The sequence below is a fragment of the Eretmochelys imbricata genome, chromosome 5 (genome assembly GCF_965152235.1).
Source record: "Eretmochelys imbricata isolate rEreImb1 chromosome 5, rEreImb1.hap1, whole genome shotgun sequence".
Taxonomy (NCBI): domain Eukaryota; kingdom Metazoa; phylum Chordata; order Testudines; family Cheloniidae; genus Eretmochelys; species Eretmochelys imbricata.
The window spans coordinates 30249203-30274201 of record NC_135576.1 but is presented as its reverse complement, the minus strand read 5'-3'; the positions used below and the strand labels follow the sequence as shown (position 1 = coordinate 30274201).

The 24999-nt window shown below is 43.1% G+C and overlaps 2 protein-coding genes across 8 annotated transcripts in view; one reads left to right on the top strand and one right to left on the bottom strand.

The window, feature by feature from the left end:
* Window positions 1-16716, top strand: part of HMGCS1 (3-hydroxy-3-methylglutaryl-CoA synthase 1) — a 21330-nt gene extending 4614 nt beyond the window's left edge. For 5 of the 7 annotated variants that reach the window (XM_077816808.1, XM_077816812.1, XM_077816807.1 and 2 more), the window contains exons 3-10: window positions 77-202; window positions 2477-2641; window positions 3304-3472; window positions 3609-3779; window positions 5184-5290; window positions 5667-5792; window positions 6108-6271; window positions 6682-8156. In XM_077816808.1, the coding sequence (XP_077672934.1) occupies window positions 77-202; window positions 2477-2641; window positions 3304-3472; window positions 3609-3779; window positions 5184-5290; window positions 5667-5792; window positions 6108-6271; window positions 6682-6774 (1121 nt within the window). In that variant the 3' untranslated portion in view covers window positions 6775-8156. Of the gene's footprint in view, window positions 1-76; window positions 203-2476; window positions 2642-3303; window positions 3473-3608; window positions 3780-5183; window positions 5291-5666; window positions 5793-6107; window positions 6272-6681; window positions 8157-16697 lie in introns of those variants that run through there. The other 2 variants (XM_077816806.1, XM_077816805.1) reach the window with 2 other exon arrangements.
* Window positions 10953-24999, bottom strand: NIM1K (NIM1 serine/threonine protein kinase). Its single transcript, XM_077816813.1, has 3 exons — window positions 24626-24999; window positions 13077-13345; window positions 10953-11702 (listed from the first exon to the last, which is right to left on the bottom strand). The coding sequence occupies exons 1-3, from the start codon at window positions 24915-24917 to the stop codon at window positions 10953-10955; spliced, it is 1311 nt and encodes a 436-aa protein (XP_077672939.1). The 5' UTR covers window positions 24918-24999.

Sequence of the window (24999 nt, the reverse complement as noted above, 5' to 3'; positions counted from 1 at the left end):
AAAAACTAAACATTTGCAAGCTAAAAATAAAGTTTCCCAGGGACTTCTTTCCATAGTTATTACTTATCTTTTCCAGGTCGTTATGCGCTTGTTGTTGCTGGAGACATAGCTGTGTATGCCACTGGAAATGCCAGGCCAACCGGTGGAGCTGGTGCTGTTGCTATGTTAATTGGTCCAAATGCTCCTTTAATTTTTGAGAGAGGTGAGTCTCGTGGAAAGATTTTAAAACGAATACCATGTATGGGGCCTGCAGAACACCCTCATCTCCAGGATGTCCTGTACTGTAGTTACTATCATTCCAGGCCTCCAGGGAGCCAGATTAACTTCTATCTTGTTGGTCTAGACTGACCTGTTGCTGCTTCTGGCGGGATTCACCTGCGGGTAGAGTAGGCGTTACTGCCTGCCTTCCTTCAGATTTTCACCAGTGGAAATACAAGGGCTGCATTGTCTAGTCTAGTGCCTGTTAGTGCAGTTTTCTCAAGGGGAGGGGGCGCTGTCAAATGATGAAAATTGGCTTGTTACAGGCAGGATAGGGTAGATTCACGAAGGAATGTAAGCATAGTGACGCTGAGCATCTGCGCACCCAACTTCTAGGAGCCTAGAAAATTACTGGGATTAACAAAGCCTGGGTTAGGCACCTTTGGACAAACTGGAGAAATGGTCTGAAGTAAACAGGATGAAATTCAATAAGGACAAATGCAAAGTATTCTACTTACGAAGGAACATTCAGTTGCACACATACAAAATGGGAAATGATTGCCTAGGAAGGAGTGCTGCGGAAAGCGATCTGGGAGTCCTAATGGACCACAAGCTAAATATGAGTCAACAGTGTAACACTTGTAAAAAAGGGAAACCTCATTCTGGGATGTAGTAGCAGAAGTGTGGTAAGCAAGACACGAAAAGTAATTTTTCTGCTCTACTCTGTGTTGATTAGGCCTCAACTGGAGTATTATGTCCAGTTTTGGGCACCACATTTCAGGAAACGTGAACAAATTGGCCTGAGAAGAGCAACAAAAATGATTAAAGGTCTAGAAAACATGACCTGTGAGGGAAGATTAGAAAAAACTGGGTTTCTTTAGTCTGGAAAAGAGAAGACAGAAGGGACATAACAGGTTTCAAGTACATAAAAGGTTGTTACAAGGAGGAGGGAGAAGAATTGTTTTTCTTAACTCCTGAAGATAGGACAAGAAGCAATGGGCTTAAATTGCAGCAAGGGAGGTTTAGGTTCAACGTTAGGAAAAACTTCCTGACTGTCAGGGTGGTTAAGCACTAGAATAAATTGCCTAGGGAGGTTGTGGAATCTCCATCACTGGAGATTTTTAAGAGGAGGTTAGACAAACACCTGTCAGGGGTGGTCTCTAGATAATACTTAGTCCTACCCTGATTGCAAGGGACTGGATTAGATGACCTTTCGAGGTCCCTTCTAGTCCTATGATTCTTAGCCCAGCGGTCTAGGTACACATCTGGAGTGTGGAGACTTTCCCCCAGTTGAAGTCCCCTCCACCTGCGTGGGAGAAGAGATTTGAACAGGGATCTTTCACCTCTCAGGTGAGTGCCCTAACCTCCTGCATTTTGGGATATTTTGATGTGGGCCTCCCTCAGTCTCTCCTGTTTGGATAAATAAGAGTCATTGGGCCAGAGAGAACAGCTAAGTATAAGAATGACTCTGTAGCCTGGTGATAGCCCCTGAGGGGTGATAGACCCAGCATCCAGTCCCTCTACAGCAATTATTCTAATTATCCTCCGTGGAATACCTTCAGTAGGAGAGACTGAGGGAGTTGTACATCAGAATAGCCCGGTGGTTAGGGAGCTCACCTGAGAGGGACCAGATCCACATTCAAATCCCTTTTCTCCCCTTCTGGTGGAGGTGGGACAACCCAGGTGAGTACCGTAACTGGGCTAAAAGTCATGAGGGAGGTCATCCCCTATCCTCAATGCCTGTTTGGTGTATGCCTGCTTATAGGGGCCTGATGTGGTAGGCGAGATCTGAGGACACCTGCTGAGTTGGGCCCCACAGGGGAGTTAAGTGGAGAAATGCCTATTTTCCCCCCAGTTCATGAATCGCACTGGGGCTTAGGTGTCAAGATGTCTAGAGTGGCCTGCAGTTCACATGCTCAAACAGAAACATAGGCACCTAGGGAACTTTTAGTACACAAATTCAGGCCCTAAGTGAGTTTAGACATCTAGAGGGTTTGGCAGCAGCTGAGGTGAAAGTTTTGTGAATCACACTGGGGCCTGATACTGGAACTAAGGCACCTAAATCCTTTTGTGAATCTATCCTGGTGTTTTGCCAGCACTTCCACTCTCACCTGGGTAGTGGGAGATCTGGAGCTGTATGTCAAACCACCATGGATGTGAGAGAACTAAGCTGTCTGGCCAGCACCAAATCTTACCTGTATGCCACTAACCTGGGGTGACTTATTCAGGTTGACTTATAAAGTGATTTTCTTAAGCAATTTTTTTTTTTTTTAAATAGGACTGCGTGGGACCCATATGCAACATGCCTATGACTTTTATAAGCCAGATATGGTATCTGAATATCCTATAGTTGATGGTAAACTATCTATTCAGTGCTACCTCAGTGCATTAGATCGCTGCTATTTTGTCTACCGCAACAAAATCCGTGCTCAGTGGCAAAAAGGTATGTATTACTGAAAAATGTTTACATGCATTGGTGGCAATCTAAAATTCAATTTGCCAGAGCACATAATGAGAATTCAGTATCTGTACAACCGCATATCCAGCCTAAGGAAATATTAAATAAACCTCAGGGAAGCAACATTGTCACCAGGACTTTGGCTAGCTTATACCTCCAGTGTACCTTGCCTAGTGGGATGTGAGTGTGTATGTGCTTTTTTAATGGTCCCTTAATCCTGTGACACCGAGATTTATATTAAATTGTTCAACAATTATACAGAATAAATATAAGCGTTTTGTTTCATATTTATTGAGCAACACTGTTTTGGAGATAAATAACTACCTCCTGCCACTACTAAATCTAACCAATGTGCCAAAATACTGTTCTGCTTTTTTTATGTAACACCCCAGTCGTACGTCAATTTATGATACAGGCACAACTTGCCAATTGTTATCTGAAGAGATTCTTTGATTGCCAGAAATTACCTTGTATTTTGAAATGCAAATAACTGATTGCTGGCAAGTTACTAGAAGCACAAGGCTAGATTTTACAGTAATCTCCTGGATGCTGCCATACTATAGCTTGCTTTTTTAAAAAAAGTGGCTAATTTGAGCAATTGTACATGTATTGTTACAACTTCCTGTGCCTTTTTTTGCCTTTTCCAGAAGGAAGTGACAGAGAGTTTACCTTGAATGACTTTGGCTTCATGATCTTCCATTCTCCATACTGTAAACTTGTACAGAAATCTGTGGCTCGACTGTTGTTGAATGACTTTCTTAGTGACCAGAACTCTAAAACAGAAAATGGTATCTATAGTGGCTTGGAAGCTTTTAGGTGAGAACTGCTACTATCACTTAATTAGTCTAAGGAAGAAGGGAATCTAAAATGTGCTATGCATCCTATATGCTTCTCCCTTTCAGCTGTTTTAGTGAGTAGCAGCAGTTTCTAAACCTCATTATTTTTTAAATAGGGATGTAAAACTGGAGGATACCTACTTTGACAGAGATGTGGAGAAGGCCTTTATGAAAGCTAGTGCTGAACTCTTTAATCAGAAAACCAAAGCTTCTTTACTTGTATCCAATCAAAATGGAAACATGTACACCCCTTCAGTCTATGGCTGCCTTGCTTCTCTTCTAGCACAGTAAGTATAAAGCCAGAAAAATAAGAAGTTGTGACTTGACCTGTTAACTCTAGAAAAGCTCTAGAAACGTAACTTTTTCCCAACAGGCTTACTGTAACCAAAACAAACTAGCCTCAAAAAATCTTTTCCCTTGGATGAAGTTCAGGTAGCAATCTCTTTTTTGTTTTGTTTTTTAAAACCCAAACATAAGTTTAGCAAAGTGCTCTAAATACATTAGTCATGCAAAGGAAGTGGGAAAGCAGACTGTACGCATTCCAGGGAAGGGGTTTTCCTGATAGCTGTCTTGTGCAAGACCGCATACTAACAGTTGATGGTGAATAAACATAGGTGCATCAAGTATCTATGCCTTGGATTAGCAAAACAACATTTTAGATCTTTGTAAAAAACAAAACAAAAAAACAACCACCCCACCTGGTTGCAGTCTTAACACACACACATGGTTGCTGGATTAGGGATCAGAAGCCTTTCTTAACCTGCCATAGGTTATGGCAGGGTTGATTAGATGATTACTAGAGGCTGGTTGCAGCTCAAATGATTCTGCATGCATACTTAGTAATGTGAAACCAGCCTACGCCGGTAACTAATTTGTATTTACTCTTGTCTCACATACTTCATCCGCCCATCTTTCATGAGTTGCATCCAGAAATAGCTGCTTCCCTACTATCCAAACTAATTAGTCACTGACTAAATTTCTCATTTACTAGCACACCCCTCTCCCACCCTCCAAACAAGTTAAGAGGAGAGAAATCAAGACACCTTCTCTTCCCCACCAAAACAAGCATAGCCAAAGAGCAATTTCATTGGTTTCTTTGCAGACAGTTCCAGCTACATCAGCTGTGGTGCAGCCACTGAGACTGTGACAGCACCAAAGGGAACTCTAGCAAGTCCACTCTTTAGCATCAACTTTCTCTCAACCTGGGCTCTCCAGTTTTCTTAGAGGTGGTGATACGCTTTAGGCATGGAAAAAGCAAATAACCTGAGGATTGTAATGTTCTGGACATTATTTAACCCCATTCCATTTAAATTAGTTTGAGGGTAGCTGCACTGCAGAATCCTAAATCTTGTTTTCTAGGTCATTATATAGTGCTGTAGATGTATGTGGCACTTCCCAACTGGAAAGTGAGAAGACCCCTTTCCTGAGACGCATACAGTCTAATACAGGCGATGCAATGTGTAGATGCCTCACCATGAGAAGTGAAAAAACAAGAAGTGAGGAGCACTCTTTGTGTTACTTGTTTTATGTATAGGAACTGGGGCTTGTAGTTGAGATGTGAGCTGCACTGATCCAATCAACTTTGATCTTAGCAGGCTTCTTCCTGGAAGCTAAATATCACACTTGGTTATTTAAAATTGGCACTTAAGCATAGTTCTCTTAATTCTTCTTAACTGTTGCTTGATGTACAGGTACTCCCCACAGCAGCTAGCAGGACAAAGAATTGGTGTGTTCTCCTATGGCTCTGGTTTTGCTGCTACACTCTACTCCATTAGAGTTACACAGGATGCCACACCAGGTAAGTTAATTTAACTATAACATTTCTCATTTGAACAGCTCACCTGAAAAGTTGGCTACAGTAAAACATTAGTATAAGCAGACATGCAACAGACTGGCTAATAGTGATGGAAGTATTTCTGTACCCTTGGAAAAAGACTAAAATTCAAGATGCTGTCTCACCATGTTCTAACTCCCAAAAGGATAGCTTTGTAACTTTTTGTCACTTATGACTAAAGCTATAATAATGTAATCTTGAGTCCCAGAGATCATGGAAATTACATATTAAAATACAACTATAGTCTTCCAGTTTGGACAAAAGTCCTCTTGAAATATTAGTGCATTGACATTTACGTATGATGATAACATTGACTTAGTGGAGGTCTTGTGTGTTCCAGGTTCTTCTCTGGATAAAATAACTGCTAGCCTATCTGATCTGAAAACAAGACTTGACTCAAGAAAGTGTATTGCACCGGATGTCTTTGCTGAAAACATGAAGATTAGACAGGAAACGCATCACTTGGGTAAAGGCATTTTCATATAAAGTAAATTACAATATGCTTAACAAAGTAAATTCCTGATATTGTTATCAAATCCATGAATTCAGGTAAGGGTCGAAGTCCGGGGCTTTCACATCTTTCTAGTTTTTACATAATTTCAATCAAACACTGCAGTAGTTAAGTATTCATGGCACAATTTGAGCTGAAGTGAAGGCTAGACTTTGGTATTAGTACACTTGCTCTTCTGCTATTGTTGCAATTTGGAAAGGGGCAGAGAATGTTACAATAAACATTAACCATCAACAATCAGGTAACAGTATTTTACTGGTTTCCTCATAGCCAACTACATTCCGCAGTGTTCAGTGAATGATCTCTTTGAGGGAACGTGGTACCTAATGCGAGTGGATGAAAAACACAGAAGAACTTATGCTCGACGTCCAGTGCTGGGTGATGGGCCTTTAGAAGCAGGAGCTGATGTTGTCCATTCAAGCATAGTTCATGAGGTGAACATTTTATATTTTTGTTAGTTTTACTATTTACATCTATTATTTCTATATGGTGGTGCTATGCAAACCCCCTGTAAAAGGAGGACCCGGGGATGACAAGTTCTTTCCATCTAATTTGTTTAAAAAAAGGTAAAATAAGAGCCAAAAAATTAAAGATATACATTTAAAAAAAAATGCAGAATGTAAGTTTTGGTGCAAGAGAGACGGAGTCAGTTTGTATATAAACCAAGACTGCAGAAACATCCAATCAGACATGAATACCTAAAACCAAACTTTCTAACTAGTGTAGCATGAATTTTGTCTGGGAGATAATGTTGGGAGTCTAGGAAGAAGCAATACAATCTAAGAGTAAAACTGGAACTGGAAACTTGTGTTTCCTAAAACTTTTTTTTTTTTTTCCTCCTCAGCTTATCCCAAGCCCTGCTAAGAAAGTGCCAAGAATCCCTGCAACAAAAGAATCTGAAGCTGTTGCTGTCTCTGTTGCCAATGGAGAGCATTAATATACCTCTGTGAGGTGCGAAATTAATCAAAATGGGTGTGTGGTGGGAAAGGAAAAGGGATTAAATATTATCTAAGGTTCACTGTACAGAAATACTCTAATTGGAGCATGGAAAACTGTTTAAACTCTTTGAGAGGCTTTGTTTAATGTGGTATCATAACACTAAAGCATGAATGTATTGGAAAAGAAAAAGGCAAAGGTTCTGTGGGCTTTTATAACTCTGGATGTTCGTGTTGTTTTAAAAAAGGGTTCAGGAATGGGTGTACCAATTATAAAATCTTGGTAACTGGACACAGAAAAACAGGAATTTTGCTTGACTTCCCAAAATTTTTAGTGAAACCTTCTAAAATAGGCTGTAACATTTTTTTTTAAAGGGGGTGGGGGGAGGTGCAGAGGAGGGAGGAACGGGTTCCCTCTTCTCCTCAAAAACTGACCAAAAGCCATTTTCTCTCTCTCAATTTCTGAAGTCACTTTGATTTTTAATGTTGGGGTCCCTAGTGCCTTGACAGTAAGTAGTTTTCTAAATACAATATACCCATTTCTTTCCCTGCTTAAAAAAATAAGTTAGGAATAGGTATTAAGTGATCAAAAATCTGTGACCACTAGATAGGTTTGGTCTCAGTCTAACTCCCAGTGTCCATATTGCATCACTTTTATCCACATCCTTAAAGCCACCACTATACTGTTTTGGCAACATTAGCAGAGGCCAAGGACTGAATGAAGTTGGATAGTCCTTCCACTGAGCAGTTCTTGGCAGGGCAGTGGGAAGAAAGCTATATCTGTCAAATAAAGGGTTTAGTTCCATAATTCTTTCAATCTGGCACCTTTTAAAAAGCCTTTAGGTTTAATACTCTTTTTTTTAATTTTTTTTGTCAGAGTGATCAGAGAGCAGACTTCTAGTCTTCAGTTTCCAAATACTATGGGGAGCTTATCAAACTGACAACCCACAAAGGGAAAAGATATAATAGTTCGTCCTTGACTCCTAGCTCTTGCTTTTACTGTATTTTTCTTCATGACAATTTTTAACTCTGAACTCATGATTGGCTTCGTTTCACACTCCCCTTGTACTTCTATAACAAGACTGTTGCAGGAAAACACAAAAACCTTTTTCCATCCTTCCAGTCTGAAAGCTGTTCATCAGGCAAGGATTAAATGCCCAAAACTAGTGGGGAGACCATTCTGAGATATGAAGAGCCTTGCTAACTTGTAAAATATATTTAAATTGTTCTAATGTACAGGACTGAGTCTCTTGTTTAATTTTATTTTACTGTCCACTTCAAAACTTAATTGTCTAATATAAACTTGCAGAAATGACATGTTGCAAAATGCAGATTTTTGTGTAACGTAGTGTTTGTATAATACACCATATGTCACTCACTAGGATTTGGTAACTTTTTTTTTGTTGGACATGTACAGTCAACTTTCTAAAATTTCATTTAATATGAACTGATGTGGACGAATGGTCTAAGTGCTTTTACAGAAAGTGATGGAGAAATGAGGCACAAAGATACTTTGCAAGTGTTTGGGTTTTTAGTTTCATAAGAGCAACTTAATTTGTCGCCAGAAGACAAATTTATCACAGAATAAAGTCCATTGCTGGCAACGGACAGGCCAAGAACTACTGGCACAAAAAAATTAACTTGCTATCCTCACTAACACTGAAGCAGATGCTTTTGTAAATAAAGTTTTAGAGATATTTGAAACCTGTGTTGGTGTAGTGCTGAACTGATGTGGACTACATCTCTTAAATGGATTAGGACAAATCTAATGACCCAGCAAACACTGGAGAGTATACAGGTTACTGATCAGGGAACCCAGGCTATGCAGGTGTTCTGGTGTAAATGCTTCCCTTTTGTGTTATATAGTGGAATATTAAGAGGAAAATTAATCAGACTGTCTAGCTGACACTCTAACCTACAAATATTTAGAATCATGTTTTAGGACTGTATATTTCAATATTATGTACAGCCTGTTCTTTAAACCCAAACCATTTCTAATGCAGCTGTAGTCTGCAACAATTCTATTCCCATCCCCTTTCCTTCAATATTTTGAAAGACTTGATAGCTTAATTTTTCTTGACTGCCCTCTTGCTCTGCACCCATCTATGACTACGATGCAGTCAGTTTCCCGTTACTTTTTTTTAAATCCAAGCTCCTCTTTACTACATAAAAGCAAATGAAGGAATATTGAACCACCCACTTCATTTTTAATGTACAAAAAGAGCTATTTAAAACCCTACCAGGTCAGTGTAAAGATGGAAAAGCTGCATTTGAACTTAAGTTCTGGTTGTCTTAGTAATACAAACGGAAGCTGTGCAACTTCAATTTTTACTTGGCCTAACAGGGGCTTACCTCTAGCTGTCAAAGTAGCCATTTTAACTGTGCCAGCTCATAGTGGTATAACTATTGAGGAAACAGTCTTACAGTTTGTATTTAAGTTAATAGTAGGGGGGAGCAGAGCCCAGAACTTCCGACTTAAGCGGAAGTAGGCGTATCTTTGTCTCCTACCTTACACACAAGGATTGCATAGGGCAGCTCTCTTAAAAGGGGACATAGCAATGTGAATAAAGCAAGGAGACCACTATTACAAGAGACTAGAATATTAAAAAAACCCCAAAGCAAACAACCAACCAACCCTGTCCCGCTCTTGTATATGGTTTGTGGTATTTGGTGGTAGATTTTTGATACCAGTGACCATTAAAAGTAAAACAAAAACAAACTGTTTCAGCTTTTGGTGCTAATCTTTACTGCTGAAGCACTGCGTTGTGGTATGTTTCCTTAATGCCCTATTCAAGGACATTTAATGTTGAATCTATAAGTGAAGCTAAAGCCAGATAAACTTGGAGTCTGGTCCTGTTAGCAATAGCCCATGGCCTTCATTTGGAGCAGGACTGGGTATGCTGTAGTTCTGCATTCTTGATACCTCGTCTCCCTCTTCATGGTCTTATTAATAAGTATGTCACAGAGGTAGCAGAAGTCACAGATTCCATGACTTTCTCCAACCTCCGTGACATTGGGGCCCTGCAGCAGCCCAGCCACTGCTGCCAGTGGGGGGACGCTCTCGCCCAGCCACAGCGAAGGACCCCCCTCAGCTCCCAGCCGCCCCCTGACCGTCCCCAAGCTCCTAGCCGCTGGGCAGGGGTGAGGGGCCACAGCTCCCTGCCACTACATGCAGCGGGGCAGAATGGTGGACCCTCCTGCCTCCCCATTTTGTCAGGGATGTTTTTAGTAAAAGTCTAGGACAGGTCACGGCTTCTGTGAATTTTTGTTCATTGCCCATGACCTGTCCATGACTTTTTTACTAAAAATGTCCATGACAAAATCGTAGCCTTAATTATTAATTCACACAAGGATCAAACCATCCTAAGGCCAGTAGATGGCAGCATAGCTGTCAGTACCCAGGAGTAGCAGCATTTCTCACAGTGGTACTAAAATAAAGGTGCAAAATGTTTGATTTGAGTTAGTGGAGCAGCATGTTAGGGTTTGACTTTAAATATAGGATAACTTGTGATACATTACAGCAAGAAATACCTAGACAAACCAGAAGCAATTTTCTGGATTTTTCAAAAGTTGATCCTGGACTAATGATGAGAAAGGGAAAAAAGGTTAGAGCCTCTTTATCTGTCAAGGTGGAATAGCTAAAAATGAAGCGCTAACATTTAATACCTCACATATGCCTGTTAGTCTTAGCTTAAGTAAATAGTTATAGATTCCTTGTAAATAAGTATTCACAGCTGTTCAGGAATCAGTTTCTTTAAATAACCAGATTTTGTCCATTGCAAATTGGCAGTCATTTAGATTCCTGTACTGTTGTGACTTAACATCAGGCTAATAAAGTAATATTTCTGCAAGTGGCCACATATTATAAATAGCTGTCTTAAAAGATCAGCCCAACTATATTGAGTAATTCTACTCAATTATTAAAAAACATCCATTCAACAACTTGTATTTGTTAATCAATTAATATATCTTCCATTTTACATGTGAGGTCTGTGGGCCAAAGTGCAAACACAAGCAAGTCTGTTTGAGCACACCAGTCCTCTGGATGAACTAATACATTTTGAGATTTAAGGCAGTTTTGGTTTATTTAAAAATTACAAAAATGTAACATCAAAGTTTACTGTGAAATGAATAAAACCCCTTGTTAAAGTTACTGAATGTAAAGTCTGCTATATACAATTCATAAAATTGAACACAACTTGGATGTATGTCTGATACCACGGTGCGAACTGTGACCTTTCTTTAAATCCTGCTCTTTGGGTTCTGGTTGTGTGACTATAGGAACAGTCTCCAGGGCTCTTTTCTTCTGCACTCTGTGCAAAACAATTCGGTAGATACCAGTTATTGAGCTTCGAGAATCTCTTCCACGGTTATTTTGAATGTGTTCTTCTGTGATTCCCAAATCTTCCAAGGTATTTTTCACTTCAATTTCCTCCTCTTTGAGGGTACTAGTCTCTGCTAAATACTTTGGATCCAGTTTAAATGGGTCCAAGGCTTTTGGATACTGTATCCCTTGCATCCATTCGTTCTTCATAATACATTCAATAGAGTATCGTGCAGTTGGGACTGGCTGAAGAACTCCTCTGATCAGTTTCTGGCAAGTGTCTGAAAGGTATGGGGGCAGGCTATATGTCCCATCAAGAATGCACTTCTTCAGTTTGGCTACTGTGTCCGCTCGAAATGGCATTGTACCAGTTGTCATAAAATATAAAAGGATGCCTAGTGCCCATATGTCCACGAAAACACCAACATAGTTTTCATCTCGGAAGAGCTCAGGGGCAGCATAAGGAGGAGACCCACAGAAAGTGTTTAAAGTTTCCTCTCTTTTACTTATTGTGCTGAATCCAAAGTCTCCCACCTTCACACAGGTGTTACTGGTATAGAATACATTTTCTGCCTTCAGGTCCCGGTGAATGATATTGTTATCATGCTGTAGAGCAAAAGGAAAGCAAATTAAGTATTAGTATATATGAGAAGGCTTTTCCAGCTCATTTTTTTTTTCTTTATCTTTGCTATACAGAAGTTGCCATTTTTAGAAGTCAACATTTGCCAAGTTAGCACACAGTGGATCTGAGATCCTCCACTGTTTCCCTATAGTTGGACTAGGAAAGTCTAGATGTAAAGTATGGAAATGCACAGTTAAGGTGCCCAAACGAACTTAAATTTTCCCTGTGTTAACACCAAGGGGGTGGGGGAGAAAAAGCTGTAAGGTGTCTTTAAAAATCAGTGTAATCTGACACCATAACAACACATGCATTAATCATAGTCGTACGGCTAAAGGCACCTGAACTTCCTAACCCTAATATTCATATTTCTTTTAAGGGGTTTATAACACTCTTTTTGCAATAATTACAATATCTTTCACGTTTTTTACCTTACTTTACTGATAAGTACTTTTAACCATACCTCCATCTTATTACTGTGTTTGTGTGGGATTAGAATTTAATGCCAAAAGGCATGTGATTGGCCTTTATGCACTATCCTGTATCCAAACAGAACATCCTTTGATCTCTTTTTGAATGTTTCTGTGGATGATACCTCAGCAGTCTTTAGTCTTGATTAAAAAGCAGACCAAACGCCCATTGACTTCTATAGAAGTTTAGGCCAGGGTTGAATTTGATCCACGAACATCTTCTAAATGGGATTATCATCACTTTTTAGACCCTGATTTATTCTAAAACTACAGCAGTGCTAACAGGTGCCATTATGCTGTTCCCTCTCATCTGCTGCGTTCTCCCTCCCCATTGTAGCACTTCCATTACCTACAAAAATAGAAACCTGCTCTAACATGCTAATTCTGGGTTCCAATAGTTGGCATGATATAGACTGTCTCATTCAGTGTGTTTACAGATGTAACACCTAGGTTATGACTTCACATGTGGATGAGAGTGCTGCACAAGAGTAAGGAAAGTTGTCATACTGGTGTGTTGCTTTATGTGAAATGAGTTTTGTGTTCTCAGTCCGATACCCAAAGAAGAGGTGACAGTATCAGAAAACACACCGCAAAGGCAGCATAGTTAGGCATTAAACAGAGAGGCCAAGAGTTGAATGGGCATGGAGACAACAGTACTGTCTCTCCCTAAAAGCAATATCCCTAGACAAAGGCTGAAGAACAGTGATGTGGGGAAGTCTACATTGCCACTGCACGTGGGGGTATCTGTTCTACGGGGACTTTTAGTGTCCAGAGCTGCCTTTCAGGAACCTTTCATTAGCACTACTCTTACTTGGTGCAACACAAAACAAAAATACATGAAGTCTGCTAAAGTAATTCAGGGTAATTTAGGCCTACAGAAAAACAACTTACCATGTGCTTCACAGCAGATGCAATCTGGGAGAAAATTAATTTACATTCCATTTCTGCTAACTTTCCCTCTGTGCTGATTTTAACAAAGAGTTCCCCACCTCCTGCATACTCCATCATAAGGTGCAGTTTTGACAATGTTTCCACCACTTCGTAAAGTCTGATAATGTTTGGGTGGTGCAGTTTTTCCATGCTGGAAATTTCACGGGACAGTAAGCGTTGAGTCTTCTGGTCCAACTTGGTCTTGTCCAAAATCTTAATTGCTACTTTTTCTGGAGAGTAAAATGTATTGGAATGTATTAGTACAACAAATATTTATATCGACACTCTTACTTTAAAACAATGCTCATTTAACTGAAAACTTTTTAAAATCTCAGTTCTTTGAGTGATTGCTCACATGAACTCCAGTTAGGGGTGTCTGCGCTGCACGCACAGTCGTCAAAAAGTTTTCCCTTAGCAGTGGAGCCCCCTGGAGTGGTGCCTGCATGGCACTGAATATATGCCCCTGCTGACCCGGCTCCTCCTCAGTTCATTCTTACCACTAGTGACAGTTGTTGGAACTGTGGTCGCTTGCCTAGCAAGTGCTTCCCTTAGTGTAATTTCTGATCGTTGTAGTTTAGTTCTTAGTTAGTATATAGTGATAAGGGTTGGGGAATGGGTTTTTTTTTTCCCCAATCCCTAACCCTTCCCTCTCTGGGCTCTGGGGCATGCCACGAGCCCAAGGGTTCAAACCCTGCGGAGCCTGCAGCAAACCTATGTCAACGAGTGACCCTCATCACTCGTGTCTGAAGTGTCTGGAGGAGGTGCACCAAACGGACAAGTGCAAAATCTCTAGAGCTTTCCACCCCAGGACGAAAAAGGAGTGAGACTTCCGACTGAAACAATTGCTGATGGAATCCATTCTTCGTCCCCAGCCTGCCGTTGATCGTCAGGACCCGGCACCGAGCGTGTCCGTACAGAGTGCCTCGCATGACATGGGGCCGAGTAAGGACTCTAGTCTAAGAAACCCTCAGCACCGGTGCTCCTCGGCACTGCAAGCTTCAGCCCGGCATCACTCCCGTTAACCAATGCTGCACAAGTGGCATAGGAAGACCAACAGGGGGCACTCCCCATGCCAAAGACAGCAGGACTGGCAGTGCATCCCACGAAGGAGCATTTAGTGCCCAAACATCAGGAGTTGGTGCCATTGACTTCGGTTCCCCTGAGGGGACTGTCGAGTCTGGTGTCCAGCGACTCCCCAGAGCAGTGCCAGGTGGAGGAACTAGAGCTGCCCTCCACACCGGACACTTTTGAAGCCGCCAGAGATCTCATTGCCATGATCGCACCCCAGCCCCTGGCAGTCAGGGATGAGCCTCCAGTGCCGCATCATCCGGCACTGTCTAGAGGCAAGCCAGCCATGCTGAGGAGATCACCATCACCGGTCCGGCACCATTCGCCCCGGCACCGCTCCCGATCATGGTTGCCAAAACACTGTTATCTGGCACTAGGTTCCAGGCTTGGCTCCCCGGCACCAGTGGGGCGATGCTCCCCTTCCCCAGCACCGTGAGAGGAGCTCATGGATTCCCAGCAAGGGTACCTCGGCACCGTTCCCCTGCATCGTTGGTTCCCAGCGCAATAACCTTTGGCGCCACCGTGGTCGTCACGGTTGAGATGGGTCTCGTCCGACTCTGACGGGGACTCCTTCTGTTCCTGCCACAGTAGGCACAGATTGGACCAGCAACGGAGGGAGACACCGATGGCATGGCATCCCCAGTGGCAGCCTCCAACACAATGGCCTTTTTGGACCCCCTGGGCTTACCATCAGGCCCAGGGTTCCAAGACGATGTCAACAAAAGCCCCACCGCCTGTCCAGGTCGCAGTTGCATGTGTTATGCAGCAGGTCTTGCAGATGTTACTTTTCTGTGTGCACAGGATGATGTCTATTTTCAAAGGCCTTTAGGGAGAGAGTCATAGAAGTTAAGGCCAGAAAGGACCACGAGTTTGCCTAGTCTGACCTCCTGTTTAATCACAGGCCACCAGCACTACCTGGCACCCACACACCAAACCCAACAACTGAAATTAGACCAAGGAATTACAGTCCTCCATCCTATTATGAGCCACAAACTATTAGAGACACATTCAAGCAAGTTGTAAATGAACCCTGTTGCTAATGTAGCCAAGGTCTGGGTGCATACAACCTTTGGATACATGTGGAGAGCACTGATTTAGAAAAGGGGATTCAGTTTGCCAGGCTGTGTCTGCACTGCTCTACTTCCACCTTCCTCCTCCCAGTTCTGGCAGGCCTGAGAAAGATGGTATTTAGTAGACAAGAGCGCATCAGTGTCATGTTGTGCAAGGCTGGGGGGCAGAAAGGAAACAGTGCCCCTCTGCAGCCTATCCTCAGCTGTGACTCCAATTCCTAGCCTGGACTAGGGCCTGAGACTTCTGCACAATCCCAACATAGGGGTTTGTGTCCACTGGATCTATGTAACCCTGCCCCTAAATGTCCTGTCCACAATGGTGAATTCAGAACAGGCCCTGGGCCCACCTTTGCTACATTCAGGGGTGCTGAGGCCCTCTGTGTGTCCCCTCTCTAGCTGCCAACATCCAGTAGAGCAGAACTACCATAGTCCGCTACAGTGGAGGCCTACTACAGTCCTTACGTTCTTCGGTGAATGTCACCCAAGTATCAGTTATGCCCCAGGTTTTAATATGTTTTCTTGGAACAATATCCTCTGCTGTGCATTGCAAAATCAAACCTCACCAGCCCCCCACACTGCAATGTGGGTGGGGATCATTAGCATTTATACTGCAGTATTCACTTCTGGTGGAACCGTGCCACCATGCTATGACTTCCAAATCAACAGCTGCATGAAAACTTGGACTAGGGGCTATTACGCAGTCACACTCAGGAGTCATTTATTGGCTGAGATACAAAAAAATGCTAAACTGCATCAGTATTTAAATTAAAAATTATGGAAGTATATACAAAGAACAGGTGTTAACAATGTTCATTGTCGTTTTCTAGTCTTTCTAATAAATAAAGATTAGAGACCACAATCAGTGGATACTGATTTCTGCCATGTGACAGAGGTAAGAATCTTTTGAAACACTGATCTGTGTCAGGTGCCTGGTGCAAGGAAACAAAGACAAATTTCTCACCATGATTCCTGAATGTCACAACTTTAGTATAAAACTTATGACACACGCATGTAAATTTCAATTAGGATTCAATCAATGTTCATAAAAAAGAGTTCACTCTACCATTGTCTGAAAACAAGGGGAAGCGACACCACTTTCCCTCTCTAAGACTTCCCATTTTTCCCTGTGCCCTTTTATCCCTTTCTCCTCTTTTTGATCCTCATTTCCATCTCTTTCTCATGGCCCTGCCCTTTCCTTCCTGCATTCCCTCTCCAGCCACTCCAAGAGATGTTTTAAAGCCCCCAAGCCCTTCCCTCTCTCTGACCTTTTCTTCTTCTCTTTGCTATACATATATAGAATACATACATATTCTAAAGGTTTGCAAACCCTCCATCTTTCCCCATGCATGAGGTTTTTGTTCTATTTTCTTTCACTGGTACCAGAAGAGCTATCTGCTACATCTGACCCATGATATGTTGCTTGATTTGATTGTTTGCTTTTTAGGGGAAGCAGTATCTTATCATTGAGCAACATCTCCTTTAATATCAATCACGCAGCAATAAAGGGAATACCAAGGAAAGGAAGGAGCAGGGAGGACACCAGAGTCAGAGGTTGGTCTGGGCCCGCATGTATGTTACTGAATCCTGGAGAGAGATCACGTTGGCCTATGAATAGGGCTTGCTGAAAATTTTCCACTGAACTTTTGTATTGATGGAAAATTGGGGGTTCAAATAAACAAATTTTTTTGTGGGAAATCTGCTTTCCTTAAAACATGTTGGGTTTTTTTCACCACAAAGCTGATTTTTTTTGGCTGTCTTTGGCTGACAATGTTCATTCTTTAATTTTCAATCCTAAAGGGGGGTTACAAATTTTGATGAAATGTCAACATTTTCCAGGGGGGAGGAGCATTTTTCAAGTAACTCTACTTATGAGCTCATGTGTTCTCATAAATTAAGCAGTCAGATCAGGTTAGTATTTGGATGAGAGACCAACACAAAAACATTTACATGCTTCAAGAAGGGGTGTTAGTAATTCCACCTGCTGAACCAATGTGCCATCATGGTGTTAGGTGGCACTGGCTTATAAAAATTCTTACGATCTTTTTGTAAGAGTCCTGGTGTTACCCTGATGTCCAGGTCAAATTCTAATTATATTCTGCCTCTTGAAATTCCACTCATTATTAAAATTGGAAATAATGTTAGTCTTCACCAACTGTTAAAAAATCCTAAAAGGTTCTTTTGCTCAGCTAGGACAACAAAACAAAGATCATTTGGCGTTCATAAGCCAAGCAAGTTTGGAGGTATGGGAAGCCAAAAAAACCCCACCCCCCCAAAAGAGAAAATGATGTTTTTCAAAAGTTAAGACAGAAAATATTCAAAACGCTGTGGGGCTTAGTCTTCTTTCACTTTACAACTGTGTAACTGCAGCAACTTGAGTGAGTTTATGTCTGAATTACACTAGTCTGAGAGAGGAATCAGGCACTTCAGCTTTAAAACGCCTTTTCTGTTGTTTTTTTAAACCAGTGTTCTCAGTAAACGTGTATCCTGTAATGAGATATGGCACATGCAATGTGCAGAGGGATGTTACTTCTTTTTTTTAAAGTCATAAGAGAGGCTGAAAAATCAGTTTATAATAAGAAGCAAGCTTCAATCTTAACTGCTATAATAGAATATCAGTCACTATAGTATCTGAACACTTATATTGGTCATGAAAAACAATATACTGTAAGCTTTGCATATGGCAGTATTTCTGTTGATTTAATTGTTGCCCAGTAAAATGCCAAAGTAATCAGGATTCTCTAGACTAGGATTTTTAAATTGCGTTTTTGTGAGTGTAATGTATAATTATATTTCCTCACTGGGAACAGGATGGATCAGGCAATTAATAATAGGATAAGGAGCCTTTCACATCTAGATCACCAATCTGAAACCTGCCAAGGCTGTTATTAACTATAAGTTAACACTGGATAACTGGTGTGTTGCTTACGTGAAATGATTTGGTGATTTCTGGCTGATTCAGACTGGGCAGGTGTCCACATCACTGAACCACCACCAGTACCACAGCTGGACTGCTCAGCAAAAAAGGACTTAATGGGGCAGTGGGGGGAAGCTTGCCCTGCCCTAGCTCATGTTGCATGTACTTGTTCTGTGCACTTAAAAAGAAATTCCTCATATGTTGGGCTAAAATTGCAGTATCTTTTAGAAGCATCAACTTAACTAATTATTACAGTTTTGAGATCTGGATGGTTTTATGCATTTTAAATTACTAGGAAACATAAATGATGCAAAATGTTGAGGTTTCTTAACCTGTACAGTGACAAATCTGTATCTGTTAGACTGATATTTCACCCACACATATTGAAATGTTTAACTGAAGTTAAAGCATGTTGCAATAATAGCAATATTTGAGACAAAGGTGGTTTTTTCAGATTTCTTTATTAACACACACATCCGCACCTCCCCTCCCCCACCAAACTAATGGCCTGCTCATGCTACCATTGAAGTAACTAGGGGCTCCTAGATGTAGAAAATTGTGATACTTCTGTTACCTTAGGATCTATCTTGCTAAGTGCTGAGTTCCTACATACAGGATTTGGAGCTATTATGAAGATTCAAGGTTTTAACTTTTGACCTAACTCAAAATTTAAGAAGATTAACTATTAGAAAATGAATTGAGTGGGGCTAAAGTTGCACTTAAAGTACATCCTGGCTTCTTTGTTGCTTTGCAAAGTGATTCCTTCATGCCTATTCTAAGCTTTGTTTCAGATATTTACATCAGCAGCAAAGATTAGATGCTGTCTGATACCACAGACAAGCTTAAAGTAACCTTATCTTACAAAAGTGGCAGATTTAATTTCCATAATGATCCATTTTTTCAAATTCTGCATAGTCCTCAAAAGAGGGTGTGAGAAGAAGAGTGACTGGGGGAATAAGGGGTGAATAAGACTCTTTAAATAGTAATTGGGCCAACAACAAAGTTAAATGATGCTATAGCTCAGTGATTAGGCCACTGAGCAATGATGGGGGAAAACCAAGTTCAAGCCCCAGCTCTAATTGATACAAAGTGGAACAGCTACAGTAGGAAAGAATGAGAGAACCACAACCCACTAACCTGGTGGTTTGAGTATTTAACGGAGAGGTGGCAGAGCTGGGTTCAAGTTGCTGCTCCCCAGCAAGGGTCTGAACATGGGTCTCCCATATGCTGAGTGAGTGCTCTGAGTAGTGGGCTATTGCATTCAAGGAAGGCACCACCTCCTTGGTTTTGTGAGAAAGGACTGATCGGGTTTAGCCTAACTTTAGGAGAGGGTTTCCAGCATGAATCCCAAATCGAGGGAGATTTCCGTGGTGGGGCTTAGGCCCCCGTCCCTCTCCACAGTATGTCTTATTGATTAGCTTAGATGGCTCCCTGCTCAATATGCTGGCTTTTGTGAATCCCATTCATAGGCACCTAACTCTCCCTATGCATTGTATAGGGAGCTGGGCAACACACTCAGGGCTGTGGATTCCATTAGGCACAGGGCATCTAAAAGTTAGGTGTTGCAATGCTGAGTCTAAGCCCCTTTAGGGATTCAGCCCTGAGGGATTTTAGGTGCCTACAGAGAGTAGCAGCAGCTGAGTGGTGGTTTTGTGAATGCCAGTGGTGCCTGAAGTGGCAGTTAGGTGCCTAACCCCCACCTTGTCAATTTAGCCCTAAGATTCTAGCCTCTTGTACCAACCTGATCATATGATAACATACATTGTTGAGGCAGGTGCAAAATACCAACGGGGTTAGTCACCCTTGTGAATGGACAATGGACAAAACAAAGAGCGATAAGCAGAAAGAGATTGTGATGGATCCCTAGCAAGTATCATTGATTTTGCTGGTGTTTGCATCCCAACCAGTTAGGCTTTTAACAAGCTTGTCTCTGGGGTGTTTCCACCGCCCATTTCCAGTGCATGTCCATGCTCCAGCTATTGCTGTAATTCCTGCTTTTTCCACTGAAGCCGCTTGAAGCCACAATGATTACCTAGTGGATTGAGGACTGGAGAATGTAAAGTTATAACCTGGACAGAACTAACTTTAATACTCAACTAGTGAAAACAAAGGTACTTAGGCCCTTATGTCCCAGATTTAGGCTCTACTGTGCGCCACCAAATTCTTGCTTGGCTGCTACCAAACAAAGTAGGTGCTTACAGCAAAAATAGGTGCTCACTGCCCATACATACTGCTACCGTACTCCAGGCAGCTGGATGCCTGTCTCCATCTGAAACCCAGAGTGATCCACAAAGCCCAGGGAGATAGACATTTGTCTACCTTACTCACATGTGGGGCCCAATCCAGTAAGTGTGCTCGGAAGCCACCTACCAGTTCATGTACCTACTGCTAAGTAGGACTATACCAATGAACTGCTCCCGCTACTTCGTGCTACTCTGGTGATGGAAAGCAGCCATGCTTACATACGTATCATCAGTACATTGTGACCCCCATTTCTTCACCGCAGTGAACACGTTGTATAAATAAATGGATAACCTGGTTAAACTTAAAAAGAAAAGGAGGACTTGTGGTACCTTAGAGACTAACAAATTTATTTGAGCATAAGCTTTTGTGAGCTCACGGAAGCTTATGCTCAAATAGATTTATTAGTCTCTAAGGTGCCACAAGTCCTCCTTTTCTTTTTGCGGATACAGACTAACATGGCTGCTACTCTGAAACCTGGTTAAACTTAGTACAGCAGCAGCTTTGTGTCACTGGAATAGCATAAAAAAGCAGGATTTGTTTACAGATTAATCTGGCCCCTACTGCTCATTCTGAGTGACTGTTTTAGATCTACATTAACAGGGGGTTATGTGCTCTTTGATGAACCACAATGAAGACATTTTATTCAGTGCATAGGTGCTGACTCTGTGGGTGTTCCAGGGCTGGAGCACCCATGGAAAAAAATTAGTGAGTGCTTAGGACCCCTCAGGGCCTCTGCCGCTCAACTTCTCCCAGTGCCTCCCACCCTCCACGATCAGCTGTTCTGTGGTGTGCAGGAGGCACTGGGGGGGGAGAGGAGCGGGGATGGGGTGCGCTTGGAGGAGGGGGCAGAATTGGGCGGGAAGAGGAGGGGATGGGGACTGCGGGAAAGGGGTTGGGTGGGGGTGGGGCCTGGGGCAGAGTGGAGCGGGTGGTGGGGGGGAGGAGTTGAGCACCCCTGGGGCCTTGAGGAAGCCATTGCCTGTGTCTCAAGGTATAGGCTCTTTGGGACAGAGACCATACCTTCCTCTATGTTCAGCATTGCAACAAGCACGATCATAGAAAGGTAGGACTGGAAGGGACCTCGACAGGTCATCTTGTCCAGTCCCCTGCTCTGAGATAGGACTAAGTATTAGCTAGATCATCGCTGACAAGTTTGTCCAACCTGTTCTTTGAAACCTCCTTTGATGGAGCTTCCACAGCTTAACTACCCTGACAGTTAGGAAGTTTTTCCTAATGTCTAACCTAAAATCGCCCTTGTGGCAATTTAAGCTCATTGCTTTGTGTCCTGTCCTCCTCAGTGGCTAAGGGGAACAATTAGGTGCGTGTGCACTGCATGCGCGGGCGTCAGAAAGTTTTCCCTTAGTAGCTCCCGGCGCTTCCTCAGTTCCTTCTTGCCAGCGACTCTGACAGAGGGGTAGGAGGGTGGGTGGGTATTAGAATAGATACGAGCAACACATCTCGAAGAACAACAGTTACGAGAAGGTGAGTAACTGTTTTTTCTTCTTTGAGTGATTGTTCATTTCGATTCCAATTAGGTGACTCCTAAGGTCTACCTAGGCGGTGGGGTCGGAGTTATGGAGTCACTGACTGGAGCACCGCTCTACTGAATGCTGCATCATCTCTGGCATGCTGGATGATGGCATAATAAGAAGTGAACGTATGCACTGAGGACCAAGTTGCTGCCCTACAGATTTCTTGTATCGGAACTGGGCCAGGAACACTGACGACGAGGCTTGTGCCCTTGTGGAGTGTGCCGTAAGTGCCGGGGCCGGTATCTTGGCCAGTGCGTGGCACATGATCCAGGATGCGATCCACAAAGATATTCTTTGAGAAGAGCCCAGGAGACCTTTCGTCCGGTCTGCCACCACTATGAACAGCTGGTTCAATTTCCTGAACGGCTTAGTGAGCTCGATGTAGAAGGCTAGCGCCTGCCAAACATCCAGAAAGTGCAGCCTCTGCTCTTGGCTACTGGCATGAGGCTTAGGATAAAAAACAGGCAGGAATATGTGACACAACCTTAGGAAGAAAGGCCGGGTGAGGCCTGAGTTGTACCTTATCCCTGTGGAAAACCGTAAGGTCGGAGGTAAGGGCGAGCAGGAAGGCTACCTTCCATGACAGGTAGAGAAGGAAGTAAGTCACCAGTGGTTCAAACGGGGGCCCCATTAATTTGGAGAGGACCAAGTTAAGGTCCCACGTCCAGATGCTCCTGGGTGGAAAGCCGAGATAGCTGCAAGGTGTATCTTTATGGATGACACTGCCAAGTCTTGCTGTTTCAGGTGCAGAAGGTACTCTAGGATGAAGGTATACACACCTGAAGTGGGGATGTACAATGCTGGTCACACCAGCAAGTAAACCTGTTCCACTTTGCCAGATATGTGGCTCTAGTGGAGGGTTTCCTGCTGCCGAGGAGGACCTCCCTTACCTGTTTAGAGCACAGAAGCTCCATGGGGTTCAGCATTGAAGCTTCCAGGCCGTGAGGTGGAGGAACTGGAGGGATAGCTCAGTGGTTTGAGCATTGGCCTGCTAAACCCAGGGTTGTGAGTTCAATCCTTGAGGGTGCCATTTAGGGATCTGGGGCAAAAATTGGGTATTGATCCTGCTTTGAGCAGGGGGTTGGACTAGATGATCTCCTGAGGTCTCTTCAAACCCTGATATTCTATGATTCTATGAGGTCGGGGTGATGAAGACAACCGTGGTCCTGTGTGATCAGGTTGGGGAGGAGTGGCAAGGATCAGGAGCGTGGTGTATCAGTGTTGTCAAGGCCACGCTGGTGCCAGCAGAATTATCTCTGCCCCATCTCAGGGGACCTTGAGTGGGCCCTTGCACATGAGAGGGATCAGGGGAAAGGCATAGAACAGGTGGTTCCCCCCCACAAGGTAGCAGGAATGCGTCCGTGATTGAGCTGGGGCTGTGTTTCTGGAAGGAGCAGAACATTGGGCACTTTCTGTTGCTCCGGGTGAAGAACAGATCGACCTGGGGAAACCCCCACCTTTGGAAGATGGAATGTATGATGTATAAGTAGGGATGTATAAGTAGGGGCATAGCGAGCAGATTGAGGGACGTGATCGTTCCCCTCTATTCGACATTGGTGAGGCCTCATCTGGAGTACTGTGTCCAGTTTTGGGCCCCACACTACAAGAAGGATGTGGATAAATTGGAGAGAGTCCAGCGAAGGGCAACAAAAATGATTAGGGGTCTAGAACACATGACTTATGAGGAGAGGCTGAGGGAGCTGGGATTGTTTAGTCTGCAGAAGAGAAGAATGAGGGGGGATTTGATAGCTGCTTTCAACTACCTGAAAGGGGGTTCCAAAGAGGATGGCTCTAGACTGTTCTCAATGGTAGCAGATGACAGAACGAGGAGTAATGGTCTCAAGTTGCAGTGGGGGAGGTTTAGATTGGATATTAGGAAAAACTTTTTCACTATGAGGGTGGTGAAACACTGGAATGCGTTACCTAGGGAGGTGGTAGAATCTCCTTCCTTAGAGGTTTTTAAGGTCAGGCTTGACAAAGCCCTGGCTGGGATGATTTAACTGGGAATTGGTCCTGCTTCGAGCAGGGGGTTGGACTAGATGACCTTCTGGGGTCCCTTCCAACCCTGATATTCTATGATTCTATGATTCTATGACATCTGGTCGGATGGATCACTCGTGATTGTGGAACGATCTGCTGAGGTGACTACTAAGTTCAGGCTGTCGCATCTGGGGTGATAGGGCGAAGTGAGCCACACTTGGAGTGGTCTGAGCCTCAGTCTGGCATGCCGGATCCCATAAGTGCAGGCTGCCATGTGGCTGAGGACCCTGGGGAGAGGCACAACCCCTCCAAGTGCGCCAAGGAATTCAGGGGTATGTGCACACAGAACCACCATTTAATGAGCTTTATTGTGTGATGTGGGGGCAGGCCCAAGGCTTCATTCTATCTGTGGTGGTTGGAAGCCAAGGGATGCAGCCTGTGCAAGCCCTGGAACACAGAGACTGCAATTTTCCTTGAATCTGGCACAGGAGGTGCTAGATAGGGGAATGATCCTTCCCCTGTTCAAAGGAAAGGGATAATCTAGTCCTAAGCATTTACCTGTGTCCCTGCCTATAAATACATGTTGCCACAACTGTATAGGTATGTAGGACTCACACAGTGCCTTTCATTCCAAAGAACCCTGCACCATATATATACACAGCACCACCACAATCATAACGTGTTGCAAATGGCATCGCCTACCTTTGGTTAGAGAATGAATTCCAAGCTTCACTTGTGAGAAATTTCCACTCCCTATTTCCCCTCTGACTCGATAGAATCCAATCCTCTTCCCCAGAGTTAATTCCTTCACCACCTTTTCATCCTGGGACATATCCTGGGTTAGCTTCTCCAACGGGGTCAGCCTGCGCTTCCTGCCCTCCTCATCTTCTCCATAGCACTCAGCCCGCCCATAGTCCTCTCCGCTGTCCTCACGATTCCACCTGGTATATCGGTGGTTTCCAAGACCTCCGCCATTCATATAGCTTGTTGTCATAGTCCACAGAGCGATCACATTTCCATTTGGTTTAGCAAGCTGTTCCAGTGGAATACAATCCTGGACATAACAGAATTGTGAT

What these genes read in the sequence shown, in the direction of transcription:
- NIM1K (XM_077816813.1), bottom strand. Translation starts at nt 24,917, where the DNA reads ATGACAACAAGCTATATGAATGGCGGAGGTCTTGGAAACCACCGATAT. An exon ending in AATTCATTCTCTAACCAAAG is followed by an intron (nt 13,346 to 24,625) that starts GTAGGCGATGCC and finishes TTTACTCTCCAG; the next exon opens with AAAAAGTAGCAATTAAGATT. An exon ending in CATCTGCTGTGAAGCACATG is followed by an intron (nt 11,703 to 13,076) that starts GTAAGTTGTTTT and finishes TTTGCTCTACAG; the next exon opens with CATGATAACAATATCATTCA.